The following is a 25,349-nucleotide window of genomic DNA, read 5'->3' on the forward strand; positions in this document are numbered from 1 at the left end:
ATAATAATATCAATGTATATTCTGAATTCCATCATTTGGGGATTACTACCATCATTGTTTCCTTTCCATATCGGATCTTCATTCAATCCTTACCATTTAGTTCGGACTATGGTACTGTGATACAAGTAGACGGATAATTAAAAGGTTTTAAGTCATATATAACCAGCAATGGACATTTTCATGGGTTCAAATTTCGATATTTCTTATTATTCTTTACTCTTTCAAATGAATTCTGTTCACTAATATAATTANAAATAGTTTCAAATCGAACACTGACTGTAATGGTTAGGTGGGCGAGGTGTTGCTCCGGCGGACATCCAAACTAAACAGCGTTGAGCTGGGTTAGTACTTGGATGGGTGACTGCTTAAGAACACCTCGCTCGCATAAAAATTACGGGCGGTAGGCACGGTGTAGCGGCCTAGTGTCTCCATCTAGTCAGTGTGACAGATGGATACATTAGGGCACTGCACAATCGGCCGGCTGTGCGACTGGGGTTTTACATGGCTTCCCGTGCAGTCCTAGCTCGAATGGGGCACAGCTAAGAGTAAGACGGCCATGATACCGCAGATAACAATGAGAGGAAAAGTAAAAGGAGGGAAGGCAGGCTAGAGGAGGGGTTTCAAATCGATAACTACTTCGATAAAGCGAATGAAATAGAAAAATAAAAAATAATAAATAGTTTCAAATCGAATAAGGATTTTAAAAAATTCTTCATGAAATAAAAAATTACTAGCAGGGGGACGAACGTCCTTGGCGCAGATCAAAAGAGGGCGGATTAGATTGATACAAGACAGTGAGTTGAAAAACTCCGCGCCAAGAACGTTGGTTCTCCTTCTAGTTATTTTTTCTTTCATGAAGAATTTTCTTTAATCCTCATTCGATTTGGAACTATTTTTCTCATATAAATCTGATTGTGCACTATGTTCGTTCATTCGACATCGCTGACTTGGCTTTCTTTTTTATTTCTTTGTCTTTTTCAAAAATTTCTACTTCCCAGTAAGAAACATCCCAAACTTTTCCTTAGCGCTGTGTTTTTACAAAAACAATTGTTTTTGTTTTTTTAGGGAGATTTCATTATTTTTTTCAAAATAAGCAAAGAATCGTTTTTATATTCTAAAAATTTTTTCATTTTCAATTCAATTTGGCTCATTCATTTTTCACACAATAGATTATCTTTTCAATTAACAATCGAAGCAAAACTAATAATTGTACTGTGTTATGCCCCTAAATAACGTTATGAAATTCCTCTGTTGATCCGGATAATATGAGGACACGAAAGTGGCACATATTATCCGAAACAAAACAGGGAATGAAGAAATATCAAATAACGTCGAATATTCGTGTTTCAAAACCACGTATATTCGACGAATGTCGATAAGTGGGGTGCAGCGTCAGCGTCTCGCGCCCCGACGACTGGCCTTCGCGCGCGCCGGGAGACGTCACCCGATGCCTCGCAGGTGTGGGACGAAGACAATGACCTGATGCAATCGAATACACGATGGAATATAAAAACTCGTGAATTCGTTGCCTCTTGGCCAGTAATTTGACATCTCTTTTTCTCACTGTCACCTCTTTTGTATTTCTGTTCGCCCGATACCTTTTGTCTCGGAGCGAATCTTTAATTATTTAAAATCGATAAAGTAATGAATAAAAGTCAATAGTGTGTAAAGATAATTATTTCTATTATTTATCTGCGTGTGATAATCCCTTTCATCGAACCCAACCGCTCGGGTCCATTACAACTGCACAGTCATCATTTCCACCAACTTTTAATTACTTATTCCAGATTTTCCGACTTAATTTGCTTCTTCCAGAATTTATTTATGCATAGAGCTCAATTGAAAAATATCTGTGGAATTTATCATTCATGCACCAAATTCAATTTGTAAATTCCCGGGTTCCCTCCTTGGTGTGTGTGGCTGTATTGCAGTGCTACCAACTCCGCAACAAAAAAACGATTGGAGATAGTCTGAAATACGAGAATATGCATGAGAACCCGTTGCTATGCGCGTAATTTTTTGAATATTGATTCGAATAAAAAAACAGTTACAACAATGAGAAGTGGATATAAGTCGGCGGTAGTGGAAGGGGTAGTTGCTTCGTGTATAGATACACGGCAGTATTCGGCCATTTTTTACAGTCAGAGTCAAAACTTTTTCTTGGCCGATACGCTGCCGCGTATCTCGATTAATTCATTAAGTCTTATTCTGAAAAAACATTGGAGTCTTCTAAACTCGAAACATTTTGAGAACTAGGGGGTTAATGAAAATGTGATAAGAGACATTTTTTCTAACTGAATGAATTCCCCACAAAAATATCTTTAGACAATTATGCAATCATCTTGATTATCTAAACAATACGGCATAAATTATTGTTGATATTATTGAATATTAAGACCAATTTCCATAAATAATTGATAAACAATTAATTTTATACGCTAGCAATAATTTTTTCAAATTGGGAATAAATTCATTTATATTCAGAATTTTAGCAGAATAAATAAATGATCCAAACAATTCGCATTATTTATTTATACGAATGAAATTTTTAAAAGAGAATTAATATGTTGCAAAGTGTCATTTGGATGATGCTGGTTATGTGTGAATTATCTCCAATTTTTCCCGATTTTTAGATCGATCTATTTGATATTTTCCAAAATGGAGAAACGCAGCTTAAATTTTCGAAACAAAGATGTTTGAAAGGCAGCAATCAGCTAAACGGTCGGTCCTACCGATTCTCCTCGAGCACCATCGGGAACCTTCGGGTGGAGCGGTCAGGGGATCGCGAAACCCCCAAAAGGCAGTTGAACTCTAGCTATTGAGTAGATCGCACGCGTATTCAATTTCAATACTTTCATTCAGTACAGCACCACGATAATTATTTCAGTTCAATTAATTATAGTGACTCAACTTAGTTTCAATAATTTTAGATCATCAACAGTTATCTATTTTACCAAAGAGTGTATTTTTTACTGACTCAAGTGGTTCGATCCCACTAATAAACTGTGATAATTTTAATCCGGCTAATAGTGATTTCCCCAACATCTCCCTCCACATTTTCATCTCACATCCACCCTAAAATTAGTCATTTTCCAAACAGTGGTCCTTCGAGCCGGATAGTGGGTGAAAACGTGTGAAAAGTGTTGTGGAAAAATCAAAGGGACGCCTCGTGTCGAATAAACTTTCGGAGTTCGCACGGGCACATCAACGGACAGTGTTCCAGAACATTCGCTTTGTTTACACCCGCAAGGGTGACGAGGTAACAAAGGCCATACCAGTGAAATTCAGTGTCGAAATCGGGAGCGTCCGTGACTGTCGAGTGTCGCCGAAACCCACCAACGCTTGGCCACGTGCGCCACGCGACAGGCGACTCATTAAAGTTCGGCAGTCGGTAACTCAATCAACTCTCGGCAGTCGGTAACGCAACAGCTACCCGTAGCCCCTCAACAGCCGATAACTCACCTAAACCGACAACTTAGCACGGACAATCACCATGGCAGACGACGCTCAGGTCAACGACCCTACCGAGGAAACTCAACAACAAGAGATCAACACTGAGGAAATTTTGCAAGTCACACCTGATGAGGGACTGTCAACAATAAATGAGGCAGTTATAAATAAGCCGATCACCACTCAGGAAAAACTCAACAGTCCAAGTGTATCGTCAGGATCAATGAAGCCCGCTCAACAAAATTCACCGCCAGCGCTCACCATGCAGCAGGAAGGTCAATTGAGACTATTGACATTTAAGGTAGAGACTCTGATGGAGATCCATCATGAACTACCGCAAGATGTTGACAGCGAAGAGGACCTCACCTTAAAGGAATTAGATGGGCATAAAGAGATAATCGAGGCAGAGTGGAATGAATATTTTGGAATTTATGCCATTCTAGTCGAGCATCTCCCCCCTGATCATGAGTACGTCACCGGGGGGTACATGAGCGAGCCACAAGGACAAGAAGACAAGCCTTGATACTCATCGCTCGACTGAAGGGTCAACTAGCAAGGAAGAAGGATTCAACCAGTAGTTCAACCGATCAGAATCAAGCCACTCAACTCAAGCGTCTCGACATTAAACCATTCGATGGGAAGCCTGAAGAATAGAAGGAATTTAGCGACATTTTTCTAGCATTGGTGGGAAACATTCCTTCGATTCCACCAGTACAGAAATTGGTTCGACTGAAGAGATGCCTAAGAGGTCCAGCAGCAACTCTCCTCACGACCTTCCAAGTCAAGGACGAGAACTACAACAAAGCCTGGCAGAAACTCACCAAGAGATATGACGATCCGAGGCTCATTGCTCAATCATTGTTCAATCAAGTTCTAGAGCTTCCGAAAATCACCAGAGCAACAGCCGAGAACCTCAGCGCCAACGCAGCAGTAGCCATGGAGACTCTCAATCAACTGCACGATGTGATGGGATTATTGACAATGATTATTGATGGGAGAATATCCCCGAGCAAATGATAGCTCACTTGCTGAGAAAATCACCCGATGCCGAGACTCTGAAGGCATGGGAGCTCAGGATGGGATCCTCCAAGGAATGCCCCACTCTCAAAGAATTATCAACATTTATCGAGGCCTACGCGAGAGGAGTCTACTCTGGCGTTAATCTCAACTGAAGCACATCACCAGCAGAAGCCAAGGAAAAACCCGACATTCCAGGACTGAGAGTTAAGTATCATTTTCCATTTATTATTATTATTTCGGCAAGTGATACGTCTCTCACCTTGTGTTTCTCCCCTTAACAATCAACAACAATGAGTTCGGCGATAACTGGGGGACGCCTCTCTCAGTCGACAAAGGGCTTACCAGAAGGAAGAACATCACTAACATGAGGGTCAAGGCTCACCAAAGAGAGACACGACTTCAGATCAACAGTCAGCCCATCAAGTACATCGCTAAAAGAGATCAACAAATTTTGCAGAGATCGGCGCTCTAAGAAATATTAAATAGCCGATTCACATAATGAAGCGACTGGTGCATTCAACATTATCAGGACGATTGACAACCAAGGCGGTTCACCTCGTCAAGTCCTAGAATCTTCAAGTAGTTGGTCAACACACAGCAATTATAGAATACTACGAGGTACGTAATTGCACAGTTTGTTCACCGAGGGTTTCTCCAATGGCCGTAAAGAAACCTTCAACGAGCAGCTGCAGGAGCTTCACCAAAGTTCAGGGACCAGAAAATATGCAAATTTAATATAATCAATTGCGCACAAATTAAGGAGCTATCACCATAGATGATCAACAACTGTGGGGCACAGTTAAATCTCCAGAAATCGACAAAAAGGCATCAGAATTTCCAGCGGCCTCTCTAGCGTACAATCTACCGCAGAACAGGCCCTGGAAGAAGATGTTATTAGCCAGAAGCAGAGAAAATCTCCAACAGCAAATTCACCAATTAATTCATCATCCCTGATGATGAATGCCCCTGGGGTGTTTGAAAGGTAGCAATCAGCTAAACGGTCGATCCTACCGATTATCCTCGAGGACCATCGGGAACCTTCGGGTGGAGCGGTCAGAGGATCGCGAAACCCCCAAAAGGCAGTTGAACTCTAGCTATTGAGTAGATCGCACGCGTATTCAATATAAATACTTTCATTCAGTATATCACCACGATAATTATTTCAGTTCAATTAATTATAGTAACTCAACTTAGTTTCAATCATTTTAGATCATCAACAGTTATCTATTTTACCAAAGAGTGTATTTTTTACTGACTCAAGTGGTTCGATCCCTCTAATAATCTGTGATAATTTTAATCCGGCTAATAGTAATTTTCTAAACATCTCCCTCCACATTTTCATCCCACATCCACCCTAAAATTAGTCATTCTCCAAACAAAAGAAAATTAACGCATCTTTATTTCACCATTGATTTTTACATGCGGATAACTTGAAAGATCATTTAACATGAATATATCGCTATCGTAAAACCAACGCGGTGAATAACATTTACCCATAAGGGAGATAAGTTGCCATATCTCCATCGGCTCCACTGTTCGGTGAGACTTTGTTCTTAGCGCCTCATCGTGCCACTCATAGATGATTACAACGCTACCGTCACTAAAGTAGATTACTATATTATCGGGCATTTTAGAAATTCCGGTGAATACACTTTCTAGTCAATCGAGATATGAGAAATAGTGCGACCTAACAAAATGACACTCCAATAATTACTCCAATCAATTGTTATTCTGTCAATTTGACATTTTCATGTGCAATTGTTAATTGTATTTCAGCTCCAATCCGTAATGAGTTCTACAGAACTAACCCTCCAACTAATTTCTAAATCCTATTTTTGGAAGTTCTTACTTCGTGGGAATAAATATTCTGGATAAACCACCTGCTAGTTTTCAATATTTCGATAATATGATATTATCGCATAGACGGTCATTCCTGAATTTATAGACTCCGATCGGTCTTTTTCCCAACAATTATGGTATTTGCATTTTTAGGTATCCAATCCATTTCTATTTCTGCATTTATTGCATCCCAGAAAATAAAGATTTTGATTATATTCTACTCCGGAATTGTGTTCTCCATGAATCTGTAGCATTCTAACTAAACCTTTGTTCTGTTCTTTCATGTTTCTATGATATAACGTTACCAAATTAAATAGCATTCCGAAATTAAGTTTTTCCAAGACATTGTATTCCTTGGATTTAAAGTGTGCCATAGCTTATTAATTCATATCATTTTTAGTTCTCCCTATCATCCATTCCTGTCAATGAACCTACCCTCTGTTCCCCTGACATCTTGAAGACCCTCCGATCCCTGACATTTTGAAGATTCATTGAAATTAATATTGAAAAAATTGCTCTTTCTTATATTCTTTCGAACCAATAATGAGGCCATTCCTGTCAATAATTACGCGGAAATAATTGAGAATAGATGTTTCAGTTCACTATTGATTTTTTATTTCAATAAATACACAATCAGTAGTTTCTACATTCATTTACAGATTCATCTTATGATTTTTAGTTCTTTAAGGATAAATTTTCTGTCATTTGAATCGCTCCCTGAAAATTTACATCGAATCATATCTCAATACCGGGAATTCCAATTCCCAACGTTTCTAACATCCGGCGATTCCGGCTTGTGAGAACTGACCCTAAGCCATTATAATGTCCAGAGCAGGGGGGTGTAACTCAAGCATTTTTCCTATAGAAGAGCGGTACTACAGTTGTGTCGCCTCAAGTGTACTAAACCGTAGTGTGTCGCCTTTGTCGCCAGCTCTGTATTTTGATAGTCAACCCTAACCCCAGAAATGAAAATAGTAGTAATCTCTGTCCATTAGAATGAAATGTAAATAATAATTATAATATTACTGAAAACAAGAAAAAGAACAATTAAATTACAAAAAAAACTTGATTAAAATATTGCAAAATGCCGGTGTGTAAAGTGATGGGTTGTACGGTTGGATATAATTCCAACCCTGATAAAGGACCCTGTTTTTCAGCACCCAAAAACCCTGAAGTTTTAGAGGCATGGAGGAAAGCAACTAAATTAATTAATCTGAAAAGTGGTGATGCGATTTGTCACAATCACTTCCGCTCGAGTAAAATTGAGACACACAAAGTGATTAAGGATTCAAGCGGAAGGATCTTAATGAAAACACGTTATAAATGTGTTCGACTTAAAAAAAGAGCTGTTCCCTCACAATTTCAGTGAACTATTGACGACACCAACAGTTCTATTTGTCATTTCCATGTGAAGAGCATGGCCCACAAAAAATCATGTATATTGTTTAACATTTTACCATGAAGAGGATGCTACGATACTCCAATCGTATCAGGGATGAACAGGACAAATCTCATCAAGTTGAGAAGAAAGTTGCTAAATTTTGTAAAACTCGATTCATATTTTTGCTTCTGTGTACATAAAAGAATCATTATAATTATATCTATTTCGCATAATGTGCTTCTAATAGTTCTCATTAAAAAATCTTTTTCGATACTCCAATTAAGCCTTATTGTTTTCCCCGTACTATTAATCTTTCCATTTTTTTAAAATAAAAAAACATTGCATTTATATCTAAAAGTCTCGCGAAGCTCGCCGAATTTACTGTAGCCCCGCCTCCTATCAGAGCTGCTGCTCGACGCCCCACCACACGGAGAAGCGACATATATCTAGTCACGCCAAACCCAAAGTTGCACCCCCCTGGTCCAGAGAGTTGTTACCAAGTGTGTTCCTCTGCTTGCAGGAGCCAACGGGATCCTTTCGCCCGCAAGTAAAGATCACTGTCGACATTGAAATATAACTATACTGGAAGGTGTACTGCCGGGCTGAACGGGTGAGAGGAACGATTTTGTGAGGTAGCCTATTAGGTGAGGCCACCTGTCCTTTTCTATTCCTCTGCGCATGGGTTCTAAGGGATAACCCACGTGATGAATCATCTAACTAGAAAGTTTAACCGTCTGCGTACCCGCAGTGGTTGGCCCGGTTTGGTAAAACTCTTGGTAATAATCGTCCAACAGTTAGCACGCATAAAAAAATTAATTATGAGGCATGAACTGTGAAAAAAATAAATCCGGATAATTGAGGAGATAATTCATGCATTTTTTACCAATCATATTAAACTTATTTCCGTCTTCCCATCCTGTACTACAGATATTGCATCGGTGTTGAGAACCTCATTTTGATCAAAATTATAAAAACAATTACTGCTGATTACATCAAAATGCGATTGAGAAGTTACGCTAAAACCCAAACACTACAAGTTTTAGGCTCGAGAGCGACTCATCGACAGAAGTTAACCAAAACAATTCTGTTTTATTACGTTTAAATGTTTATGGATTGTTAAAACATGATCAATCACATGGACTGAAATGTTCATTTATCTAGGAAATGATTAATTCTAGAAAAAAATATGAAATCTTTTTTGTGGCTGGCTGAATTTCTGACAAGAACAGTCTTTTGACCTTTCCTCTCAGAATTTCTCTTTATAAAGATAAAGCAACATTTAGTGGGATGGAGAAATTGCGTTGTAACACTTAACATGCGCATTATTCGTCTTAACATGTTCTCAATATGTAGCCCTACTCCACTTAGTGGTTATCGATATTTCTTGAACGAACTGTACGACAAGGACAGCTGATCTCCCGAATTTCTTTCTCTCTTGCACAGAATCGAGAGCTCAGTTCACCTTCCAGTATAGTTATATTTCAGTGACTATCGACAGTTCATGTATGAAAATAAGTTTTTTAATTACCTTAGAAGAATAAAGAAATTTCCTCATGGGGGGCTTTCCTGAGAGTCGTAACGGTGGGATAATTCAGACTTTGAGAAATTCTTCTTGAACTGTAACTACCCTAAAATTGCTGAAAACCACTTAGGCCCTGTTGCATATCAACAATTGTAAATTGCATCTATTGTTAAAAATAAATTATTTTCACACCAATGTTTTCGGAGCAATGTCGGTGTAATACCAACCTTAGGGCAATATTGGCTATCAGTTTAGGGACTATTGCAGTTGGCAACATTGGGACAATGTTGGCTGCCATCGTTGGGAGAATGTTGAGTGCCAACATCTATATTATCACCTGGGCTATTCTACTCGGTCAACCTTAGATGTTTTTAAGGCATAAATTCCATGGAAAGCGGGATGCTATATGCTATCCATCGACTTTCTGGACCTCTATACGAGGGAAATAATTGAATAATTATCAATGCACAAATTAAAAAATTCGGAGGCACGCGGGCTCGAACACAAGTGGGGTATGATCCCACATTTCCTGTTCCAACGTTGATAGACTGTTGGCTACCACCGTTGGGGCAATGGCAATAAATTAAAGTCAATAGACCATTGAATTCAATTTAAAATCCATCGTTATAGCAATTCCATTTAGAAGCCAATTGATAATTCATCAACAAAAATATATTGACTCCTATGGATTTCTCCTGACGAAGGACATTTTCCATTTGTTTCTTCTTGTAATCAATCCACTTTACCAATCTCAAGCCAAAGCCAGCAAAAGTATACACTCAAGACCAACCGAATTTCGTACTAACTGATGAAATGGTGGCTCCTGCTTAGCCAACGAATACTTAGGATGGGTACGATCATTTGAGGTAGTCTGATGGACCTGACTTTCATTCAGTGCAAGCGTCTGACGTGATAACTGAGGATGCTGCTTCAGTAGCTCTTACTGTCTCTTGGTCATTTTCAAATCTTGAGTTAAAATCCAGTGAATAATAGCCTGCGCCATTATTATCTCAAAGGTAAGTTTTTTTTCCGACCACACTCTCTTGTCTCTCTTTGCAATTGCGAAAAAAATTTGAAAGTACATGTTGAACGGTCAAAGCTGTCAAACGTCATAACTCATCAACGCATCGTTGATGATTCTACCGGACATTAGAATATATGTAAGGCGGTAAAAAAAATGGTCGATCAACTTTGAATGTATCAACCAAATATCAGCTGACCGAATTCTCAGCGGACCAGTCCCTGAAACAGACAATATTTCACACCCCTACGCGCTCCCGTTTTTCCCTCTTGTTTTCTGGCACTTGGGAATCTTGTATGAAAAATTTTCAGAAGTTTCTTTTGTAAATAGAATATATTGACTGACATTCTGTCTTTTCAATACTGAATCATTACCAGTGTATTAAGCCAGTATACAAAGTTGATCAACTATGGAAGATTATGACATTTGAACAACGTACACATATTCAATCCATCAGGAATTAGCCAAGTAAACAAGAAAACGTTTCTTTTATAAATGATATGGGAACTATTGCAAATTCAAATTGTATAAGGGCTCTGAGCACGGGGTGGTCAAGACTTATCTCTATCTAGGTATTCCCCTCTCATGGAATGGACTTGGAAATGAGGCAGCTAGACATGCGATTGCCAAAGCAAAGATGGCAACTGTAGCTGCTCTCAGGAGACTCACGACGTCTCTGAATGTCATTTCCTGGAGAACTTTTGCTACCCTGTATAATTCTCTAGTTAGTTCCACTCTTCTCTATACTATCCCCGCCTGGGGTCTCCTACATAGCGAAGATTTAGAAAGAGCCCAATTGGACTTCTTTAAGCGTACTCTTAATCTGCCCAGATGTACTCCTGGATGGACGCTTAGACTGGAGACAAACTTGATCCATGTTAAATACAGAGTCATGCAGCTAACATGGGATTGGCTCCGAAAGATCTTGAAGCAGGCCAACTCCTACCTCCATAGAATCTGCTTTAATCGATTACTAGAACTAAGTCGAGTTCCTAACTGTGATGAGTCTTACAATTGGGCCTCACAAATCAAAAGCTTTCTGAATGTCACTGATCATGCAGATCTTTGGAATAACTTAGAGCTTCGCTCTTTAACGGCATCTACTATTCGAATTTTTAACAATTATGAAAATCAGCTCAGGGGTGAGGACCTGGAGAGATGGCAATGCTCGTCCTCATGCCAGTTCATTCCACCCTTTCATACCTTAAATCCTATCTGGAAATCTAACTATCTCACCAACAATCATAGCTTACAATTGAAGCGAGTTATAGCCCAACTTAAGCTTGCGAACAACTTTAGTTGTTATTTTTATATCTCTAAAGAGAAAGTGTCTTTCAGGCTGAATAGTGCTTGCAATTACTGTAAACTTGATCAACCAGGTTCTCTTGAACACTTCTTTCTTCATTTTCCAATCACTGCCGCTATGCGTATTACTCTTTATAATAGCTTTCCTCATCTCTCTAATCGATCCATGAGTAACATAATTTTTAATGCCAGTTTTACCGAGTTGAAAGGAATTTATAAATTCACTTTAAACTGCTTATCTGCCCGATGTAATATTGATGTACTAAACGCCACAATTCGTTCTATTCAGAAATCTTTTAGTTTTTGTGCTTAATTGGCAGGTCTGTTTTATGGCTTTTTACTAATGCCCTACAAATAAAAACCAGTTACACCTCGTTGTGCATTCTCTTGATACACTTTTGTATTTTTACTCACACTTTAATTTATCTCACACTGTTCTTCCAATTGTGAAATTTTTTTAAATTTTTTTTATTTTTCTATTTCATTGGTTTTATCGAAGTAGTTCTCGATTTGAAACCCCTCCTCTAGCCTGCCTCCCCTCCTTTACTTTTCCTCTCATTGTTATCTGCGGTATCATGGTCGTCTTATTCTTAGCTGTGCCCCATTCGAGCTAGGACTGCACGGGAAACCATATAAAACCCCAGTCGCACAGCCGGCCGATTGTGCAGTGCCCTAATGTATCCATCTGTCACACTGACTAGATGGAGACACTAGGCCGCTACACCGTGCCTACTCCGCCAGTAATTTTTGTGCGAGCGAGGTGTTCCTAAGCGGTCACCCATCCAAGTACTAACCCAGCTCAACCCTGCTTAGCTTGGATGTCCGCTGGAGCAACACCTCGCCCACCTAACCATTACAGTCGGTTGTGAAAAATTTATATTCTCTGTATCAATACATATTTTACATACTTTGTATCCCCCTGGGATGGAGCTATGTATTTTATATGCAGTATAATGAATGAATGAATGAAATGAATGATATGCCAACTATAACAGATAATTCATTTGACCCGAATTTAAACGTTTGAATACATCGTCTGTCGACTGTTGAGAACTATTAAATTTTTCCCCTTCAAGCAAAGTCAACCGTAAGTAAAGGCGTTTTTCATCCGAGGATAACCTTCTCTCTTAGTAGGCTCAGTAGAAAATGCGAACAGAATAACTTGCAGTATAAAGAGGAGAGTAGCGATAAAATCAGATAAGAATACAGACCTCCCTGTTAATAAAAATTGAATCAACTTACCTCTGCAAAGAAAAGTTGGTTCACCGGCGTATTGCGTTGGATATGCAGGCGCACGATCACCCGGAAGTAGGTAAGGACAACGTTGTTCAACAGATTGGCAGAAAGACCGACAGGGTCTCAATCTCGTGCCAACGTATACTTCCCCTGAATTCAATGGGATCGACGGTCCCTCATGAGCAAAATAAGGCACCAGAGAGCTGCACACCCATTTTCTATATGCCTCCTGGAAAAATTTACCCAAAACAAGAAAATTAGAATGCAGTATATATTCTTCAGAGTTTCTTCTACTATCTGGATTAATTATTATAAGAATAATTTGAAAAATCTGTGTGAGCGTTTCTTTGAGGAACGGACTCATAGCCTTTGCACAGTGATCTTGTAATTACTTTTTTTTTAAGAAGATCTCCGGATGCGTTAGTAGAATGATTGTTACCTGGATCGATCATGTAATTTTTAAAGCGATACATCTCATGTTATGGGGTGATTAGGAGGAAGTTCGATAAACCGGGTGACATATGAGCTTTACATAACATAAAATCAGTCACTTTAATTAATACTAATTTCATTGAGGTGATTTGAGGCGAAAGAAATAATGAGAAGAAATATGAAAAGGAGTGACACGTTTACAAGAAAGAGACGATCGTACATGATGATAGCTGAGAGGGAAGAAAACACATAGGGGAGGGTGGGGCAAAATGGAATGATAGGAAAAAATGAAGATAGAGCGAAATTCAGACACTTTTTTTTTTCACCTCATGTGAGCTTAAAAATGATAATTAGGGTTCAAGTCAGTGATATCAGTTTACTCTAGTTTTTATTTGGAATCTTGTCAATAAAGGAAGAAAGAAAGAAAGATATTGAGTAAAGGATTTCACATACAAAATTGAATATCTCTGAAACTACTGGTCCGATTTCGCTCATCCAAAATCCCAAACTCTATTACGATAAGACCTAAAATCCTACCAAGTTCCAATTTTTTAACAAATTATTCTTCAAGTTATTATGTGCACAAGCAATTCCAACAAACAAAATGGAAAAAAGAGAATAAAACTACATTCCTCAGGGTGGGATGGTATTTTTTAGTAAATAGGTGTCATCATGACGAGTATTTTCCCTTTTAAAAAAATCCATGCGTAACGAAAATTGTCACCATTTTTTGCCGCATAGCTTAGCTTTTTTATTTTATTTTTCAATTTTTTTGAAAAATATATATATTATATATATACGGTACAATTATATATATATATATATATATATATATATATATATATATATATATATATAATTGTGACGCTTAGAGTGTTTTACCTGAAGGTAAAACGCAATGGAAGTCCTTTTGCACTGTGTACTGTAATCATTTGTGTTGTTTGGTTGTCACTCCGACGTCGACTAGCTTCGGCGGTCAGCTCACGGGGGATTCGCTCACTCGGAGGGATGTTATGAAGGATATGAAGGGTTAAGGTGTTATTATTAATCACTCGCGCAAATATGAGGTAAAGCTACTCATATATTAAATAAACGATGGCAATACACGATAATGATTAATGGGTTGGTATAACGCGTTGCTATTTTTTCCGACTTGACCGGGACTTTGACTCGTTTCTCTTATTGTATAGCAGAAGGTCTGAGCTCAGAGATCCGCTCTGTATAGTTCCTGATCATAATCTGCTTCTTTCAGAGTCCTCGAAAATCGTCAAAACCCCCAGTTTGCTGAGTTAAGCAGTCTCACGGTTAGCTTTACCAATACTACTTTATGTCATGCATAAAGTGGTATATCCCTGATGCGTTATCCCGCGCACCCGAGGGTGAAAGGGAGGATTTCGAGACTATCGAAGTTGCCACTGTTTCCACCGACAAGTGGTATTCGCGCAAGTACCAGAATGTCCAGCCCGCTCCCGACTTCTTCCCCGACTGGAGGATCGTGGATGGTCGGTTGTACACTCATCGACCCTCTGACTTTGTCACGTTAGAGATGGTTGACCTCGACGCGTGGAAGCTCGTACTTTCGCGGGAGTTATGTCCGCAAGCTATTTCCCAGTGTCATGATCTTCCCCAAGCAGGCCACTTGGGTGTCGACAAAACGTATCGCCGTCTATATACCGCATATTACTGGCCGAATATGTTTAGAGACGTGGTGTCTTTCGTCAGCCATTGTGACGTATGTCAACGATGCAAAGTGGAGAGCGCTTTGCCTCGAGGTCACATGGGCAGGCGAGTCATCCAAGGTTCTTGGACGACCGTGGCCACTGACATAGTCGGCTCCATTACTCCAAGCAAGTCAGGATATTCCTACGTGCTTGTGTTGCAAGATCTGTTCACCAAATGGGTAGAATTGATCCCCCTCCGCCGCACCACTTGCAAAGCAATCAAGGAGCAGGTGGAAAATGTCATTATCTCGCGCTGGGAAACACCCCGCGTGCTTTTCACCGATAACGGCACAGCGTTCATTAATCGGGAGATCCAGGCTCTCTCCGTTCAAACGGGGTTAAAGCATGAGACTTCTCCGTATCATCCCCAGGCAAATCCTGTGGAGAGGGTTAATCGGGTTCTCAAGATGATGCTACTAGCCTTCATGGAAGGTGACCATAGAACGGGAGATGCACATCTACATGAATTTCGCTTCGCCTTTAATATGGCCGAACACAGTTCCATCTAAACGAGTCCAGCGTTTGCGAATTTCGGTAGGAAACCTCCTGCTGCAGTTTCCCTTTGGCGTGAGCTAGAAGGAGATGTTGAAATTGCCCCTGGCGAACCCGAGGACTGGGTGAATCGGATGAAGAGGCTGGAGATACTCCGTCGAGGGTCCCTTCGTCATTCAGAAGAAGGTCTCCCGAGTCCGGTATCGACTCGTGGATTTTTCCGGTAAAAATCACGGAAAACACTCCATCCAGGATTTAAAGCCGTATCGTATTCGACAGGACGAGCCTTGAGGGTTCTCATACTCGTCCTGCCTGAGGATGCCCCCAGAATAATTCCATGATTTCCCCCTTAATTTCCGTCATACGGATACGATGAGACTTCGCCGTAAAAACGGTAGACCAGCATCCCAGATTCAGGCATGTTGTTTCCCCCGCAAGGGTGGTAATTCCCCGAACGAGCCCTCCTCCGACGGTCAAGATTCCATAGAAATCCCCTCCAAAGGACAATCAGAGCCCCCCCGAAGGAAACTCTTCCGGTGGTGGAAAGTCCCAAGGTTCCTTCTTTGGTGAGCGAATCTACCACCACCAACGGCTGCCCCGCTGCCTCCAACACCGAGCCAGACTATGCCGGCCGTCACATCGGAGATGATGCCCCTCTTCCAGCAGCTCGTTAGTCTGCAGCAACAGGCAGCCGCCCAACAGGCACCAGCACAGAAGCCTCCCCTGCCTTCAGGAGAACCCCCTGCCAGAGCCTGGGGCACCAGGTATCCTCCCCGCTCTTAAGCGGTGGTAATCGACGACTGTAGTCTTCCACTGAGTCAGTTGCCGTTCAAGAAACCTGAAGTCCCATGACACAAAGGCCAAGAAGAGTCGAAGTTCTGTTTTTTTTTTCTTAAAATGGCACGATAGAAGCCAAAATAGTTTTTGTTGTTGTTGTTATACTAGGACGGCAGACAGCCAAAGAAGTCCTCCCAAAGACACCAGACTCATTTCTTTTCGTTTATATCATTTTTAAATTATTTTTCTCGACGGGCCAGCTTCAGGGCCCGAAATCGTTTTGTTTCTTTTTTTTTGTTTGGCTCTGTGATAATACTCACCAATATTTAGTATTTCTTTTTTAAGATTACCCCCGTCAGGTACGGTGGAGAGCGAGTACGGGAATAACCCGTCACTCCAGAGAAACTTTTATATTTTTGTATACATAATGTAAGATAAATCCTACTCAACCTGATAAGAGTGGAGAGGAGACAATGTCTGAAATATATCGTTATTAAGTTCTCATATTTTTGAGAGTTTGTTTTCCGACCCACTACCTCAGGATATGGGTTCGAGTACCCTCAACAGTCCAGGAACGAGCAGAGAAGGACGCCCCCATCATCGACCCAGCCACAGGTCCATCGAGAGCAAGGCACACCCGGATAAGGAAAGTCAAAGGAGGGGGGTGTAACGAACATGTGAGGATGTCCGTTAGGAACACCACCGAGACCTGAACACAACTAACCTCACGACAGGAAAAGTCTATCCGTGACCAATTAATTAGGGTGAGAGAGAGAGACATTTTTGTTTTCCCACTCCGATGGAGTTTTGAGCGTAAATTTCCCATTCTGATGGAGAATTTTTGAGTTTCGTTTTCCCATTCTGATGGAGCATTTTCGGTTTAGTATTTTCCCACTCCAGTGTGGTAATTGTTGATTAGTTTGTTATGTTCGGAGACGTTATCAGCGTCGAGGAACAACTTTATTTACTTTTCATTAATTTTCCTTAATAAAGCTAGAATTTGTTTAATTGAAATGTTGGACGACGCTAAGCTTTTTTTTTATATTCTTACCTTGGAGAATTGATAATAGATGTAAATTTTGGTTTATTCAACAATAGGAAAGACAAGAAGGGAATTGAAGTTAGTTCAGTTCACGTATTTATTTATTTACTTTTCGTTAGGTCACAAAAACAATGAGTAAATCAATAGAATTTCTATCTCTATCCTTGCAATGATTTCCGTGATCGAATTTATTATGATTGAATTGTTTATTGGACTCACATAATTTTGATATTTATAATCCTTATCCTATTGCGGTGTCAACTTTTTGACTGTGGATTCCTAGGGCAATCCTGCCACGTTTCTCTGCCAGTAAACTATCACAAATACTTAGACGAGAAGCCTTTCTTCCACTTATTATGAGAAATTTGGTTTTATATTGTCAGAATTTAAAGATCCAGCACTTATAACTAATTGAGCCACACCCACCGGTCATTCACAATAAGTTCTCTTCACTTATAAGAAACACTTTTACCGTCGGTTAAAGAATACTGTATTCCTGATCTATTGCCGGTTTCTATTCTCTACTATTATTCGAGAATAGTTCGATTTTTAATTACTCTATTCGAAAACCGAACAAAAGTCAGACCGATTCCAAAGAAATTTTCCACCAAGAAATTGATGGTCACTCGCGAGAGGGTTTTTAGAGACTGATTTGGAAAAGTTCGATTGGCCGGATCCCAGAGTGGGGGAGGTGTCATTTTCATTTCTTTATTCTTCGGTCATCGAACTAACTTTTGTTCTTTGTATTTTTTTTGTCAACTTGCATTTTGGGGTGCTGTTGGCCCCTGAGAAATGCATACGTTGCGCATTCTCTGGTCACTGGCATCGTTCATGCACGTTGAAAAGTAATATTTAAGTCGCTACAATTTCGGGTATTTTAGGCGATAAAATCAAATTAAAATAATTTGGACATTACAGCCCCCGCTGAGAAGCTTTCTTTTCCCACTTTTTTTTTTTTTTTATGGTGAAGGAAATCTTATCAGAGAGAAACGAATCAGTTTTTTTTTTTTTTGTATTTTATTTTATAAGGAATCGAAAATTGGATTGGCGCGCTTGTAGATTCTTCAATCTGCTGTCGGTATCGCGCGCTTTTGATTGACAGGTGTTGTCGGTAAGTGTGGGGGCGTGGCTGGATTAATTAATATGCAAATCCGGCCGTCAGAGGCACTGGGGCACTGGGTCACGGCGATGAGTGCTTGTCGGTCACCATTTTTATTTCCGATTGATTAGCACGTGGGTCGCAACAGGTGTTATTTTGAGTTATTGGTTGATTTGCTGCTGTGTTCTTCAGGAAAGGTAATTATTATGTATATATTTGTGTGATATTGTGGTATTGTGATATTTCGTGAGGGTAATTGATTAATTTATTGATTAGTTATTTTAGATGCGTGGTTGTAAGCGTGAATGGAGGAGATTGTTTGGGGTGCAGGCACGTGTTAATCTTTTCCGGTGTGACCGTCCCATGGGGGCAACTACCGTTCCTCGGGGTCTTATGGAGTATGTGGGGAGAGTTCTTGGGGAGGATCCCGACTATCGTGCCCTGATGCGGGTGTTCGATACATTGCTTTTCGGAGGAAAACTGCGTGGTTATACTTTGTGGAGAAGCAAGGATTTTAAGGACACGTTTGGATACACTGATTTCTTGCAGCGGAAGATTTTCCTGCAGGAATGTCTTTTCTCTGCTGGGCTCAGTAGGACGGTTTTGGTGAAGATTATTTTGCATGAGTTATGCCATGCTTATGTGGATGTGATGGGGGGAGATCGTATGGAAAATCAGCTGCATGGGTTCAACTGGAAGAGGGAGGTGATTAGAGTGAATGAGGCTTTACAGTGTGATATTGAAGATGAAAGTGATGTGGACTGGAAGAGATTGAGGAGGATAGGTTTGGATAAACTTTATATTTGTGAAAGGTGTGGGCTGCGTGTTATCAGGATGATCAAACGGTTACCTGATGCTAAATTCTTTTCCTGGTTTCCTCGGCATGCGAATAGATGTGGGGGGGAGTTTAAATTATCGTGAGTAATCTAAATTGGGATTTTTAGTGAATCGAATTATTTATAATTAATATATATATATGTATATATATATTTATTCAAAAAAAAATATATATACATATTTTTATTTTTATTATTTTGTTTTTTTTTTTTAGTTCATATGAAGATTGGAGTGACGGGGAGTAGTTGTGTACCGAAAGGGGGATTTTTGAGGGTGAAGATGATGTCCGTTGGGATTCTAATCTCGGAATCTAAGGATCTTCTGTCTTAGGATGATTCATCGGCGTGACCCTTTTTGTCCCTTCTCTTGACGGTGGCTCTCTGTCGGCCGATTGTTGGCTGAGTGGTATATACACATATATATACATACCCAAATATATATTGTTAATATATGCTTCAGCACCGTGTATGTATTGTGAGATGGATATAAATACATATGTGTATATATGTAGACATATATATATATAGTTATACTTAATTACTTAGTAATTTATTTAACTTGTTATGATAACTGTTAGGGTTGGAATTTTTTTTTTTTTTTTTTTTTTTTTTTTTTTTAGGATAGAGATAGATCTCGAGTTGTTTTGTAACAGATTCATACATTACATGTAATCAATGGTAACGAAAGATGGTGATTTCTTCATTGGTGCATTGGTAGTTCCGGAGGTTTTCTGATGTTCCGACACTGATGGGATTGGCGAAGTTGGTGCTGGCAATGCTGGGATGGATAGTTCTGGCATCGAGATAGAGTTGATCGGTGTTTCGTAGACCCTTTGGATGTGGGATCGTCGGATTGCTGTTTTTTTTTACGCCTGTCTAGTTGATTTTCTAGTTTTTCGGCAACAGCAGCGGAGGATGCTAAGCACATTGAATCCCTTTTTGTAGGCACTGTACCCCATCATGGTAACTACGAGTGATATGATTAGTGTGATGGTGCCATTGGTTGCTGTAAAGATGCGATGGTAGTAGTCTTCTTGGTGATGCAATCCAATTCTCTCTGCTTCATCTATGGTGCTTTGAAGCGAGTCATCGAACAGATGGTCTTTGTCGAGATTGGGTAAGACGTGTTGTTTCAATGTTGACATTGGGTTTAGTGGTTTTGGCAAGTCACTTAATATTGGTGCTATTGCTGAGATATTGATGGTTTTAGGGATACCGAGGGTCATCGGGAGTTGATATTCTACTAAGCCTGCACCCTCGAGGATGACTGTGGAGGTTTCTGCCGTACAGTTTGGGTTTAGATGGAGCAGCCCTGATCCATTCAATACCAAGCTATACAACTGCTGATGATGACAGGTTATTTCAAGCCTTTCCGGTTCGATGGTGGAGTATAGCCATCCTCTGCTGTTAGTTAGCCTTGTCCATTGGGTTTCCAGATTGTTGGTAACTTTTATGTTGCAATCTTGGTAGATTTTGGGGTTTAGTTCTACATCGGTATCGGTGAATAGGCGGTATTCGCAGTTAATTTTATTCCTAGCCTTTCGTAGTGGTATGCCTTTCTGGCATGCTAGGCAGTATTCTAATGGGATGCAGGTTTTCAGATATTCTTCTTCGAATTGAACGTAATAGGCACCATGCTGGGACAGAGCAAGATATTTACTCGTTGGTTCGATATACGCGGCCACAGTTCTGTTCTCTTGGACTTTTTGCGGTACCTTGCAGGAAATCATTTTATATAATTCCATTTGATTTATAGAGATTAGTGGTATTTCTAGTATTATTAGGAATTTCTTGTCATGATATGCTGTCCTTACGTCACTGATTTGGCTTAATAACGCTAGATCTATTTTTGTTTTTGATAGTGGGAAGAGGCAGTCTGGGATTATTTTCTCAATTTCTTCTGTCACGGTTGTTAGTTGATTGGCGTTGATGAGATGAGGGTTCAACATACCGTGTTTCGCATCTTCTATGGCTAAAATTGTTCTGGTAGCGGTTTTGACGTAATTTCTGGCTGCATATTCTGTTTCCTTGGCGATGCTCATCAGGTGTTCAAGGTGCTCAGAGTCGTTTAATTGGTGTAGTAGTCTATTCGATTGATTTATCATCATCTGCATTTCTTCTGCTGTTTTCATGATATTCTGGTGGTTTCTTTCATTTTTTTTTTCATCGAGTTTATTTCTGCTTGGATGATATGGGTTGCATTTCCGATCAAGTGGGTAATTTGTCTTTGATCGTTGTACAGATTGTTGATTTCTTTTGTGAGGTGTTCATAATCGTTGTAGTCCATTGTTCCAAAAATTTTTCTGCTGATTGTCCCAATGAATCCCAGGAAAGGAGATCTGCTTGGCCTTTTTCGGATATGTTCTTGCGGAGTTTCCAAGATTTTTATTAGATGTTCTTCAGCCCGTCTTAATTCCCTGTTGTAATCGTTCATGATGTTCATTCCTAGGGCCCTGTAGCATTCTTGTTTNAGGTGATTGTAACAGGGTGAAGGTAGAATTCCTGTTCGAGGTGATATTTTATCCGGATATCCTCATCAATCTCGTCTCCTTTCATCAACATTTTCACTTCCGAGACTTCGTATTTTTCAATTGCGAGTTTCAGGTTCTTTAGACAGGTCTTCAGAATTCTGTTTTGGGTTTGATCAAAATGATGCTGTTTCACNTCATTTCAGGAGATGTTGGGTCATACAGCTGGTTAAGTATTTCGAATCTGTGAAGATTGTGATGTGGTTGATATCATGTCTGAGGCAAATCTTACATGCTTCGACAGCAGCTGCGGTTTCTGCAATGATATTGGTTGCACGAACTCCGTCGAGAGTTTTGTAAGTGTTTAGGGGATGTCCTTCTCCGAACCAGATTCCGATCCCTGCTTTAGCGTTAGTCATACCGTTGAATGAGCAAGACCCGTCCACGTATACTGAGGTTCTTTCCTGCATATTCTGTAACATGGGTGTTGATGGGTGAAATGCATCGTTGGTAGCCCTGGGCAGCACTAGTAATGGTTAGTCTTCGCAGGGTTTCAATTTATTCGGGTGCTTCATGAAGCGATGACCGTCCTCGCTCTCGAGGTAAACATTCCCCTTCTCGGTGATATCGACTATTTCGTAAGGCCCAGTATAGGCTTGGTCTAGTTTGCCTAGTTTTGGTTCTTTTTGGACGTAAGCAAACTGCCCAATTTTAATGTCCAATGGTCTTGCGTCTCTATCGTATAGCTGTTTTGAGCGCAATTTAGATGCTTGGAGATGTTGGTGCGCTAGTTCTTGGATTTTCTCCATTTTAAGCATTAAATCAATTACATAGTCGTTGTAAGTTTCGATGGTTTGATCCTCTTCGCAGATGTTAGATGGGAGTCTGACCTTTTTCCCGTATAGCAATTCGAATGGGGTAAACTGGGTTGCACTATGTACTGTGGTATTGTATGACAGTACTGCAAAAGGTAGTAGTTCGTCCCATTCCTTGGTCTCTGTCGCGAATGCTTTGAGGTATTCTACCAGAGTGTGGTGACTTCTCTCTAGGGCGCCGTTGGATTGGGGCCGGTATCCTGAGGTGGTAACATGATGGAATCGCAGCAATTTACCAAGATGATGGAACAGTTTGCTGAGGAAGCTCGTTCCCTTGTCAGAGAGAATTACCCTTGGGCAGCCGTACAGGGCTACGTATTGGGTCGCCAAGGCATGAGCGATGGTTTGTGCCTTGATGTCTGTTAGTGGGATGGCGGTGCAATGTTTTGCGAAGTTGTCTTGGATTGTAAGAATATGTAAATGCCCTGAGGAGGTACGAGGTAGTGGCCCCACAGTGTCGATAGATATTCTCTCGAAGCATTCATTGGGAGTTTCTGTGATCAGCATTGGTTGTTTGAATTTTATTCGTCTGATCTTTTGTAGTTGGCAGACTCGGCATTTCTTGACCATTCTTTCAATTTCTTGTTTCATCCCTGGCCAATAGAATCTTTCTCTAACTCTATGGAAAGTTGTAACGATTCCCTTGTGTCCTCCAGGAAGCGTCTCATGACACTCCTTGATGATTTCTGATCTTAATCCTTCGGGAGGCATTCGAACGTTTCCATGACACAGGGTGATTGTAACAGGGTGAAGGTAGAATTCCTGTTCGAGGTGATATTTTATCCGGATATCCTCATCAATCTCGTCTCCTTTCATCAACATTTTCACTTCCGAGACTTCGAATTTTGCAATTGCAAGTTTCAGGTTTTTTAGACAGGTCTTCAGAATTCTGTTTTGGGTTTGATCAACATGATGCTGTTTCACTATTAAGGTGAAGGTTCTGAATTTTCCGGATCTGGTCACAATGACCTGTCCCAATTGACCGTTCAATTTCTTGATGTAGGTTAAATCGATGAGATTCAGGTCACACAGGAGCTTGGTATTCTGTTTTGTGGGTTCTGCATCGCCTGCTAGGAAATGAGCAATATTCCCTCGAACGAAGGTTAGGCCGTCCCTCGTTTCCTTGATGTTACTGGCTGGTCGGTAATCATCAGGTGGGATTGTGATCTTGTCATCCGGTGGTTTGTCTTGGTTCTCTATGGTGGGATTACTCGTTGATGGTTCGGTTCGGTCTGTTGGTGATGAACTTGGAGTGTCAACAATTTCCTCTTCCTCTAGAAGTTCTGGAGTGGATGGTGCCTCAGAGTTGACGGGTTCCGCCCCCGGTAATGGTTCGTGATCTGTTGACTCTGGGCTTATCTGAGTCACTGTCAGCTCTGATTGTTGTGGCGGGGTAGAGGAAGAAGGCTTGGTGGACAGGTTATCTCCATCAGGCTCGGATGTATTGTTTCTTCTCTCAGGAAATAGCTCCTTAGGACTCCTGATTGTCTCTCTTACGGCTGTCTTTGTTGGGGTCGGGAATAAGAATTCTCGGATGTTTTTGGGTTGGGAGATGACTGAGTGTCTAGACGACAGTATCTTGTTGGTCTCTTCTGATCCCTCTTCAGATGTAATGGTATCATCATGTTCGGGTGCGTCGGGTTCGGATTTGGCAGGAGTTGCATCATGTGCCAAAGCGATGTTTTCTCCTTCACTTCCTCTCGCGCGTATCCTTCCATCGACTCTGTCCTTGAATTTGATGATAGCATCGTGTAATTCTTCGGTGGTCATTTCATCGAATTTTTCCTTCGAATTTCCATCGGTCGAATTTACGAGAGGTAAGGATTTATTCTCGAACTGAAGCATTTTCTCATTAAATTTTTCGTAGGATGCATGGAAATCTTTATTGAATTCTGATCCTAAGGTGTGTTTCTGTTGTTTGTACATGTTCAGAGGTGGAACAAATTCAAAATCTGGCTCAGAATTGCTGACACCTTGGTGGTCTTCATCGTGACGTTCCACGAACTCGTCGAATTTTTGAAGACTTCGGTGGAGACTTTTGCAGTTGAATGGTTCGGAGAACGAGTCTTGTTCTTCTTCTGAATCGTCTTCCAAGTCTGTTAGTGGATCAGTCTGCAGGATGTTTTGATGGTTAGTCAGTGGTGTCTGATCTGGAGTAAAAACTTCATCTTCAAGTTCTTCAGTTGGCTCGCCCTCCACGGACATTTCTAAGTTGGCATCTTCTGATGTGACGGTTGGGATTGGTGGTACCGAAATTTCAAGGGTTTCCACATCGTTGCTGGGAATGACGACCTCTTCAGGAGCTTCAATAATGACTTGAGGCGTTGAAGTTGAAGTCGTTGTAATCCTCTGGGCAGGCTCAACGCTGGGTTGAGTATTAACCGTGGGAGTTGGGGTGTCTTCCGCGTGGTCTTCAACAGTTGGTGGAGGTTTGGTAGTAGGCGTTGCCGTAACCTCCGCGGTCGATGGTGATTCCATGGGGTGTGATGGTTTGCGGTTAGAACTGGGGCGGTATTCCCTTTTGTCTCGGTAGGAGATCGGCTTTCTAGCTGTATCTGATATTAGGGTAGCTCTTCTCATCCTCACTCGGTCAGCAATGGAGTTTTTGGTGCCAACAATCTCGGGTTCACTGTTGATCCTGACTCGGAGATTCGGATTGGTGACTGTACGAGGAGGCTTCAAACTTGGTTTTAGTGTGTTCCTCGGGGTTATGGGTAGACACACAACGAGGAGTACTGGCTGAGGGTTTCTTTCCTCCAATGGATTTTCAGCAAACGCGTCGGCCAATTGGGCACCTTTCTGTTTTTTTATCTCGACTTCGAACGAGTAGTCA

At 40.7% G+C, this 25,349-nt stretch overlaps 2 protein-coding genes across 3 annotated transcripts in view; one reads left to right on the forward strand and one right to left on the reverse strand.

The window, feature by feature from the left end:
- Positions 1 to 25,349, reverse strand: part of LOC107040103 — a 567,783-nt gene that overhangs the window by 419,871 nt on the left and 122,563 nt on the right. For both annotated transcript variants that reach the window (XM_015260049.1, XM_015260050.1), the window contains exon 2: positions 12,781 to 13,003. In XM_015260049.1, the coding sequence (XP_015115535.1) occupies positions 12,781 to 13,003 (223 nt within the window). The remainder of the gene's footprint in view (positions 1 to 12,780; positions 13,004 to 25,349) is intronic.
- On the forward strand, positions 18,623 to 19,258 carry LOC107040104. Its single transcript, XM_015260052.2, has one exon. The coding sequence runs from the start codon at positions 18,623 to 18,625 to the stop codon at positions 19,256 to 19,258; it is 636 nt and encodes a 211-aa protein (XP_015115538.1).

Source organism: Diachasma alloeum, unplaced genomic scaffold, assembly GCF_001412515.2.
Source record: "Diachasma alloeum isolate Michigan unplaced genomic scaffold, Dall2.0 Dall_scaffold_00317, whole genome shotgun sequence".
In the NCBI taxonomy this organism is placed as follows: domain Eukaryota; kingdom Metazoa; phylum Arthropoda; class Insecta; order Hymenoptera; family Braconidae; genus Diachasma; species Diachasma alloeum.